General features: G+C 44.9%; 1 protein-coding gene across 4 annotated transcripts in view; it reads left to right on the top strand.

Annotated features, from left to right (window-relative positions):
• Positions 1-4,732, top strand: part of RXRA (retinoid X receptor alpha) — a 111,881-nt gene extending 107,149 nt beyond the window's left edge. For all 4 annotated transcript variants that reach the window (XM_075260736.1, XM_075260738.1, XM_075260737.1 and 1 more), the window contains one exon: positions 272-4,732. In XM_075260736.1, coding sequence (XP_075116837.1) covers positions 272-419 — 148 coding nt within the window. In that variant the 3' untranslated portion in view covers positions 420-4,732. The remainder of the gene's footprint in view (positions 1-271) is intronic.
• Positions 4,733-10,750: the final 6,018 nt, after the last annotated feature.

Genomic DNA, 10,750 nt, shown 5'->3' on the forward strand with positions numbered 1-10,750 from the left:
ATCCCCTTTTTTGGCCTCCTTCCAATCTGTAAAAGGAATTGGTTTATTTTCCCCCCTGACCACGTAGATTGCGTGATGACGGGAAAAAAAATAATAAGAAAAATCTGCCTTGATCCCATGAGAGCGCAGTAAACAATCAATGAGGGTTCGGCATCAGTCATGGAGTTTGGATGTGCAGTACATGGTATTGTAGCCTGTATGACTGCTTGTACACACCTTCACCAGGACCTCTGTCCAGTCGCTGACTTTACGTTTTCTCTGTTCCCGACAGGTTTGCGAAGCTTTTGTTGCGTCTGCCCGCTCTGCGCTCCATCGGCCTGAAATGCCTGGAACACCTCTTCTTCTTCAAGCTAATAGGAGACACACCCATCGACACGTTTTTAATGGAGATGCTGGAAGCTCCTCATCAAATGACTTAAGAGAAGTGAGGTCTTTGTCCTCATGTGCCGAGGGCAATGGACTTCTTATAGGACGCCCTCAAGAGACACTGTGGTCCCTCCACGCTTAAAGAAAACGTCCAGGATCCCTCATCCTATGTCACACGTGCGCCTTCAGTCCATCCACAGAGCTACAACCGCGCTGTCCCATCATAAACAGCAAAAAGTGACGGGCGCCTGGGATGCGGACAGGCCGGGCTCGCCCTTAAGGTCTCTCTCACTTTCTTCTATAAGATGGCTTGGTTGTCGCTGTTTCTGGTAACTTTGGCCCCAGATCTCGGAGGGTGAATGTATTTTTATGATGTGTAAGGACTGAGGACGACGTTGCTAATCTTTGTCACTCTGGGCCATTGCCATCAGCGCTCGGCCACCGGCCAGGCTCGCAGTAGTCTATAGAGTGGGGGGATCGATCCCATATCTGATATTAGGCCTTAATCATCAACAAAAACATCTCATGGCTGGGCACAGAGCGGGTCACGTGCCCCTCGCCGGCGCTAAGGTATTTGATGTGTGGACTGTTTTATCCTGTGGTGTAAGTGCTGGAACGTCGTTCGGAGCTCCACAGCCGGATGTTTTGTTTGGTAGAACCATTTGGGTGGTTGGTTAGCTTGTATTAAGGCTCTTTTGGAACAAGGCACTACATAATTAATTAATTATTTTTGTTTCTATGTATTCGGGTAAGTTTAGAAGCCCAAAGCCCGGGATTTACTGCCTCTAATAGAAAAATAATAATAAAAAAATCTATAAATGTCAGTATCGGAAGAGCGAAACAAATAAGGACTCTTTGGGTACCACGGGTAGAATTCAGGGATTTTGTCCAATGTTTTCAAGGCCCCCTTTGGTCCAGAGAGGGCTTCAGAGCATCACTTAACCTCTCTAGTCCTGGGGACGGGCAGAGGCAGAAAATCCCAGTCATGACATTACAATAGTCCAGGTGTCAGACACAACCTCCGATCCTGGGGTCTCCCTCCGCCCCGCTGGATCAGCCCGTTTTGGCTCTTTCTTATCTTTCACCTGCCGGAGTTGAAGGCTGTAGATCTGAATCTCTTGTATCATCTTAAGAAACTTTTGTAGAGATTTGGTTCAGCAGATGTCGGAGCAGACAAGCATTAGGTTTTGTCTGTTTCGTTGCTACACCTGGATCCAGAGGTCGCGTTGTTGGTTTTTTCCCTGTTTTTGTAGTCGTTGCTACCTGAGGATCTCTGGAGTTGTCGCTGACCGCACCGAGCCAATGACACTGCCAGTCACTAGGAGGGGGCCGAGTGTTCACCGCAGGGTAGGTCAGTCGCTGCACCGCTGGACTTTCTGGCCTTTCGTTGTCTCTTCTTGTAAAGCATAAAATGATCTATGTATATTTTCCAAAGAAACTTGTTCTCTCTTCTTCGTTGTCGCTCTCTATTCTGCGTGAGAGCGGGTTACTCGGAACCTGAGCCAATGCTAAAAGCACGCTTCTGTGAAGCCTCCCCTCCCCCTCCTCCTGTCCCTTTCTTACCTGCAACTGGTCAAGCGCTATTAATGCCGTTGTTATACCTCTTCTGTTAATTATAGTGACTAGCAGGGAGAATTGTGGGAACCCCCAACCAGAGCCGGGCGGCCGTTACCTCTGCTGACATCCAAAGTGACAGCCATGATATAGGAGAGCTGGAGGTTACAGGGGCGAGAGAGAGCGCCATGGTCTGATAGTAATTCTGGGGTATTCAGTGCACAGTCATGTCCTGGGATCAGGGGAACCACTAACACCTCGCATGTGACAGACACTATATAGGAACCTATATGAGATATTAGGCCCCTCCCTCACTAACAAAGAAAAGCAGAAAAGATTAATAAAGTGACACAGAAGAGATCACAATGAAGTCTTAGTCACCATTCACATTCTGCATTTTACACAGGCCATGTACAGAGCAGCTCCTGCTGCAGTGCATTGTGGAGGACGTAGCTGAGGAGTCCAACAACAAAACGAATCCAGAACGACAATGTGACTAAGACCTGAGAGCTATGATAGGTAGCATAGTGTTAGTAATCTGACTGCAGCTCTGGGTGTGACTGGAGTATAAGGCTGACCAATTAATGTGTATGGAGCCTGGCAGTGGCTTGGCTGAGTGTGCATGTGTATAGGGGAGTCTGGGGAGATTGCTGTTAGCTGGATGATTCTTGGCCGGCCTGAGACATAATGTAAGTGGAGAGCAGTACAAGAAGTATCGTCCGGACACAATACACCCCATGACCAGGAGAGGCGCTCTGTGCCTTATAGGGTCGCTGTCCTGACATTCCCCTGAGCAGGGATGAGGCTGCAGGCTCTACGTGTCCTCGGACTCAGTGCCTTACTGCTGCAGCCATGTTTGGTCCGGTCACTACATGTGAAATCCTTGCCTTAATCTCTGCGGGGCCAATGACCACCAGTGTGTCGGACTGACCCCGACTTGTGTAATTTGAACTTCACCCTTGAGGCCCTGTGTACATTTCCGCTGGACAGATAAGTTGTTTTTACTTTCCCCATAGTAACCCCTTCACTGCCGCCTTGTGGTAGAACAGCGGAAAACGGAATGTGAACACGGTCTGAGCGGCAAGAGAGGGTGCAAGTGACCTAACGGATTAACGACACGAGCGCAAAGACAATACGTAGCGATTATAAGAAATGACATATAGATAGAGGGGAATCACTGTATATATCTCATGAGCAGAGGGGATCGGGCGACGCCGATATCACACACACAAGGCTATAAGGTAAATTCATTTCTAACCCTTATATAGTTTAGTACAGATGAGACTCTACTTGTAAGAGCTGTCAAGACGGCCATATTGTTTATCACTCAGCTTTCCCAGAAACAGATACATACTCCAGTTAGCCATTAACCACCTGACAAAATGACCGGGGAATTCTGTTGATCCCGTCCACATAGCAGAAAGAAATCGTATCATCAGATCTCAGGCCGTTCCCGCCCTACATGTCCGGGCCTGGGGCACAATGGCCAGACCTGAGGGTCACCGCAGAGGACGTCGCCCGGCTCTACCATAGTGCATCGATTTTAAGATGCTGCAGGACTCGGGGGTTTCCTTACAGAGCGCTCTGGGGATCACCAGCATTGAGAGTTTTCTTGTGTCCTTCTTGTGATATTATGTATAAAAAAAAATAAGTTGTGTATTACAAAAGTAAAACAAAAAAATAGTAAAAAAAATATAGAAAGGGTTAAAAAATCTATTGTATCAGCGAAGTTTAAAAGAAGAAGATCTATTTTTGTATTCTGGACCTTTATCCCTCTGTATCAGTTTTGTATTAACTTTCAGGTGTTCTGGATTCTTGTGCGGTTGTCGCAGCTCCCGAAATAGTATGAAGAGCAGACGAAGCCGATGCTACATCACTATGTGCAAGGAGTTAGAGCATAGACAGACAAGAGGGGGCGACACTTCAGTCTATGTCACCACTGAGCTGATACAATCCAATATATGACAATACATAGACCGTGCCCAGGCTATTACTAAGACTCTATGGTGACCTCTACAGTTTGGGTGTGTAACTGCCCATACTACAACCCCCGGTATAAGCCATCAATCTGTCATGACCTCCCAAAGATGGAAAAATGTCTCGGTCACTTCTTCCAGTCCTGTAATAATCACAATTGGCCACAAGGTGGCAGCAGAGCCCTGCTGGAGGACGAGGTCCAAACTGTAGAGAGAACCTGTCCTGTCCCTGGATCTGTGCACGACACCAGCGATATAACATCGGCGACGCATCCCACTATCTTGTGCAATATATATATATATATATATATATATATATATATATATATATATATATATATATATATATATATATATAATGTGCCACTGCTGTGCATGGTCTCTAAACCGGCCCTGTTTACTGATGAGCGGTTTTAGGGGACAGGTTTTCATTCCTATGTAACACTGCGCCATATCTGCAGATAATTTACAGGGATCCCCTTTGTAGGTTGTGACAGAATACTCCACTGCTAATCCCAGACACAGACTCGCCGCTATCGTATCCCTGACATTGGACACCTCCATGTTTTTGCGCTGGATTCTGACTTGGCGGACATCCCCTGGAGCTCTCTGGTTCTGATCTCGCTATGTATGGGGGGCCGCTGTCCCCACCGCCCTCAGTACGCCGTGTTCATGTGATTATTGCCTTTCTGCTCAGCTCGGTCTTACTGTGAATCACTTCTGCACACGTTATTATGTCAAAATGAAAAGCATTGGAAAATCCGACTATTTTCTTGATGAATACCGGTATTAGAATTGTAAACTAAATGAGCGATTATAAATACAAGTTCAAAGTTGTGGCGTCTCCGTGTGGTTATTTCTGTACGCGCACCCCATAGACAGAGCAGGGTCAGAGTATAGGTAGCCTGGCCGCCATTACTAGGATGACAAAGCTGCAGCACATGAAGCATTTATTACACTATCGGCTTAAAGGGGTGTTCTAGGACTAATGACCCATCTTTAGACAACACCAGACAGGTTCTAGAGGCAGCAGCTACACTACAGTGAGCACCATGTCATATGTCTGTCAGTCTACACCATTCAAGTGACTGAGCTGCAATACTAAGAACAGCCTCTATGTAATGTATGGCGCTGTACTTGGTTAGCGGTGATGAGGCCTTGGTTACTGGATAACCCAGCTACGTAATATTACTGACCTGTCCTCACCCTGACTCATCCAATAAGGCCTTGCTGATACTATATGACAGTATGTTCTGTGTGGCTGGAGGATGGGCCCTCAGAATCTGGTTGGACCCCGGGATCATGTCCTGACAGCAGGTAGAGATGGAAGAGACAGAATATTCTGTGGTCAGGGAGTGGATCGGTCCGTCCTTCTACCCACTGCCACTATATACAGATTGTATACAAGCACTGGGGCTTGCTGTGTTTTGCTGCCACCTGCTGGACACACACCAGAATGGCAGCACCTCTGACACAGTCTAAATCTGTAGGGTCTGTTCATACAGTTTTTTGCAGGCGGATTTTGACACAGAATCTACCTCAAAATCCGCCTACAAAAATGACTCCCATTCATGACAATGAGAGTCCTTCGCTTTTTCCCCGCTAGCGATGATTTTCAGCTAGTGAGATAAAGAAGTGACATGTCCTTATCTTCAGCAGAAGGGTCGTAGCATATAAACCAAACCTTACCCGTATAGAAGTGGAGATGGGGCCCCCATGAGGCCGCCCAGTGTCACAGCAAAGAGAGGATTTGTCTCTTTGTAGGTTCTGATGACTATGGGTGGAGGATCGGCCCCACAGGCCCTGGACCCATAGGGAGAGAGCTGGAACTGGACCAGTACAGCGAGGGCTCTGGCTCCAGCACACCATGGGTTAAGCAGTCCTAATCCCACTAAATCGTCTTCCAGAAACCTCAGCTATGTCTCTGCATACATTTGTTGGGGTGAAGAGTTTAAAATACGATGACAGATCGGTGGTAATATAAGGGGGAGGGGAGCGGATGAAACGTGTCATGTTTCAAGTACAGGGCGGATTTTCCTGGAAAGTCTTCATTTATTTAAAGAGCTCCCCCCCCCATATTACGGGGCCACAGCTGGAGGGGCAGACTAGTACTAGCACGTCAACCAAGTCATCCCAGCTGCTGAGGGCAGACAACTAATGGACATGATGAATTCCCCTATATATTCTATAGGAACTGGGTAGAGGAATCCTGGTACATGGCTGCATTATATGATGTGGATCTCTACAGCAGCACAGGGGAAATGTGTACATCATTACGTATAGGGGAAGCACAGGAACACATAAGATCACTACATATAGGGGGAGGTATAGAGAACACAAAGATCACTACATATAGGGGGAGGTATAGAGAACACAAAGATCTACATATAGGGGAGGTATATAGAGAATACAAAGATCACTTCATATAGGGGCAGGCATAGAGGACACATACAGATCACTACATAAAGGGGGAGGTATAGAGAACACATACAGATCACTACATATAAGGGGAGGTATAGAGAACACAAATATCTACATATAAGGGAAGCACAGGAACACATACACATCACTACTTATAGGGGGGGGTATAGAGAACACAAAGATCTCGACATATAGGGGAAGCACAGAGAACACATACAGATCATTATATATAGGGGCAGGTATAGAGAATACATAACGATTGCCACAGCGGCTTGCAGAAGTCTTCACACCCCATGACCTTTATCAAAACCACAAATTTAAATGTATTTTCTTGAGATTTGCAGTCTCAGGTTTTCTTCCAGGATTGTCCTGTATTTTGCTCCATCTTCCCATCACCTCTGATCCCCAGTCCCTGTTACCCCCCTCATAATGCTGCCCCTGCCATGTGTGATGATGGTTCTTATAACCTGACCCTGCTTTACACTTCTCCATACCTTTATCTCTGAGCTGTGTGGTGAGTTCCTCGGTCTTCATGATGCTTTTTGTTCACTAGTGTTCTCTAACAAACCACCGAGGCCTTCACAGATTATAATATATATATATATATATATATATATATATATATACACACACACACGCACTGAGACTACATTACACACAGCCGGACTAATCTATATGGAATGTATTTAGGGGATTTGAGTACAGAGGAGCTGAAGACTTTTGCACGTCACACTTGTCAGATGTTTATCCTTCCACTTCACAAATGTATGATACTTTGTGATAGCAGCACTGAAAATCTCAAGAAAATAAATTTAAGTTTGTGGTTGTGACAAAATATGAAAGAGTTCAAGGGGTGTGAAGACTTTTGCATGCCACTGTATACGGGATGGAACAAAGATCACTACCTGTAGAGGAAGCGCGGAGGACATATACACTGAACACTACATCACTGTAAGGCTATCTGCACTATCCACATCACAAAGCCACAACTACTTCCCTACATGTGAACAGCGTCTCACAAAACCTTATAGATCTGCAGTGTAAAGCGTCCTGTGTGCACATGGCCAAAATGTACAAGGTCACTGCTTCAATAAGCATCTACATCACTAAAATCCCAAGTGCACCCAAGACACCTCTACGTCCTGGGTGCTCTATAACCCCCTATAACAGCAGGTAAGGGGTGCAGGATGATCCTGGTGGGGACTCCCTGTAAGATGGATATAAGATTTCTCAGCAATTACAGATGGATTTATTCTGTGGTCAGATTCATTACAAGCTCTGATACAGGTGCGGACTAGAACAAGGCTCCGGCCTACACTACATGCCCGGGTGCAAGGATAGAGAACTAGACACGACAGGAAGTAGAAAACTACCGCAAAATATAATCAGAATATTGGGCCGAGGCGACCACAGACCGGTCACATTCACACAATGTGGAGAGTGAGCGCAGAGGGGTTTGTAGTGCAAAATGTGCCCCAGAAAACTGGTACAAAGAGATTCAGAAACTATACCCTATATATGTACAGGCAGAACAGTGAGCGCAGCTCTGGAGTACAATACAGGATAAGTAATGTAATGTATGTACACAGTGACAGTACCAGCAGAATAGTGAGCGCAGCTCTGGAGTATAATACAGGATAAGTAATGTAATGTATGTACACAGTGACTGTACCAGCAGAATAGTGAGCGCAGCTCTGGAGTATAATACAGGATAAGTAATGTAATGTATGTACACAATGACTGCACCAGCAGAATAGTGAGCCCAGCTCTGGAGTATAATACAGGATAAGTAATGTAATATATGTACACAGTGACTGCACCAGCAGAATAGTGAGCGCAGCTCTGGAGTATAATACAGGATAAGTAATGTTATGTATGTACACAGTGACTGTACCAGCAGAATAGTGAGTGCAGCTCTGGAGTATAATACAAGATAAGTAATGTAATATATGTACACAGTGACTGCACCAGCAGAATAGTGAGCACAGCTCTGGAGTATAATACAGGATAAGTAATGTATGTACACAGTGACTGCACCAGCAGAATAGTGAGTGCAGCTCTGGAGTATAATACAGGATAAGTAATGTAATGTATGTACACAGTGACTGCACCAGCAGAATAGTGAGCGCTGCTCTGGAGTATAATACAGGATAAGTAATGTTATGTATGTACACAGTGACTGTACCAGCAGAATAGTGAGCGCAGCTCTGGAGTATAATACAGGATAAGTAATGTAATGTATGTACACAGTGACTGCACCAGCAGAATAGTGTGCGCTGCTCTGGAGTATAATACAGGATAAGTAATGTAATGTATGTACACAGTGACTGCACCAGCAGAATAGTGAGTGCAGCTCTGGAGTATAATACAGGATAAGTAATGTAATGTATGCACACAGTGACTGTACCATCAGAATAGTGAGCCCAGCTCTGGAGTATAATACAGGATAAGTAATGTAATGTATGTACACAGTGACTGCACCAGCAGAATAGTGAGCGCAGCTCTGGAGTATAATACAGGATAAGTAATGTTATGTATGTACACAGTGACTGTACCAGCAGAATAGTGAGTGCAGCTCTGGAGTATAATACAAGATAAGTAATGTAATATATGTACACAGTGACTGCACCAGCAGAATAGTGAGCACAGCTCTGGAGTATAATACAGGATAAGTAATGTATGTACACAGTGACTGCACCAGCAGAATAGTGAGTGCAGCTCTGGAGTATAATACAGGATAAGTAATGTAATGTATGTACACAGTGACTGCACCAGCAGAATAGTGAGCGCTGCTCTGGAGTATAATACAGGATAAGTAATGTTATGTATGTACACAGTGACTGTACCAGCAGAATAGTGAGCGCAGCTCTGGAGTATAATACAGGATAAGTAATGTAATGTATGTACACAGTGACTGCACCAGCAGAATAGTGTGCGCTGCTCTGGAGTATAATACAGGATAAGTAATGTAATGTATGTACACAGTGACTGCACCAGCAGAATAGTGAGTGCAGCTCTGGAGTATAATACAGGATAAGTAATGTAATGTATGCATACAGTGACTGTACCATCAGAATAGTGAGCGCAGCTCTGGAGTATAATACAGGATAAGTAATGTAATGTATGTACAGTGACTGTACCAGCAGAATAGTGAGCGCAGCTCTGGAGTATAATACAGGATAAGTAATGTAATGTATGTACACAGGGACTACACCAGCAGAATAGTGAGTACAGCTCTGGAGTATAATACAGAATAAGTAATGTAATATATGTACACAGTGACTGCACCAGCAGAATAGTGAGCGCTGATCTGGAGTATAATACAGGATGTAACAAACAAACAAACAAACACAGGGACATAAAGTGACTGTAACTTACAGCAGTAACACTAGATGGCAGTACTGCTCTGTGACTGGTGTCCTTTGAACAATAATTTAGTTTTAATATTAGTTTTTAATATTAAGGAATACATACATAAACCAATACAATTATTCCGTCATCACATAAAATGTCGAAAATTAGAGCAAGATAAAACATAACTCCATTAATGTATGCCATGTGTATCACCAACCTAAATGTCTGTGGCTGAGCGGATTCCTGGAGATACATTTATGCCTTATCATCCAGTAATTTGTATCTCACTATAATGTGTTATTATAATAATGTATCTTAGTGAATTATTCTGCACTTTAGTGACACAAATACCCTGAAAGGTAGCAACTTGTAGTCAGTAGTGACCGTCACTTCTCACACGTCACACTACACAGTCTGCACAGAATTCACACTGACGTTATGGACAGTTTTGGGTTGGTGCGATATTGAAAGAGACTTGCACCAATAGACAACAGAGATAAGTGGGCACCTCAGTGGGGGCTGTGGGGTCTCTCACACATTACACCGCGCTCCCCTGTATAAGGACACTGGCGGCAGAGGTCCTGTCAGTATGTACGGTGCGGCCAGTGGTCTAGTTTAGAGAGGACACATCGTTGCCGTAACAAAAGTAATAATCTGTGGGAGGATCAGTGGTCTGGATAGACGGGGGCTTTATAGACGGGTCTGGCTTTATGAAAGTGAGGGCCTCCAATTTTATATCTATTTATTGATACCCTCACCAAGGGGTATCAGCTGCTCTAAGGGGCAAACATTTTAGTTCTTCCTTACATTGGGTAAGAACACTGCTCACAAGACCAGGTGTCTCTCACTGACGGATCTCAGGATTTCTGTACAAGTGAATGGAACAAAGTACCAGAAGAACTGCTGCGTAAAGGACAGCATTGTAAGCACTGCACCATGGATACCCCATGTAAGCAAGGAGTGTGGCGGGGGGGGTGGAGATAGCTGGACACCCACCAATCAAAACGGATGACCTACCTTAAAGGGATTGCCCAGGGCCTGAAGATAATGGATACTGATGATCTACTGACAGTATAGGT

This window comes from Leptodactylus fuscus, chromosome 11 (assembly GCF_031893055.1).
Source record: "Leptodactylus fuscus isolate aLepFus1 chromosome 11, aLepFus1.hap2, whole genome shotgun sequence".
NCBI lineage: Eukaryota > Metazoa > Chordata > Amphibia > Anura > Leptodactylidae > Leptodactylus > Leptodactylus fuscus.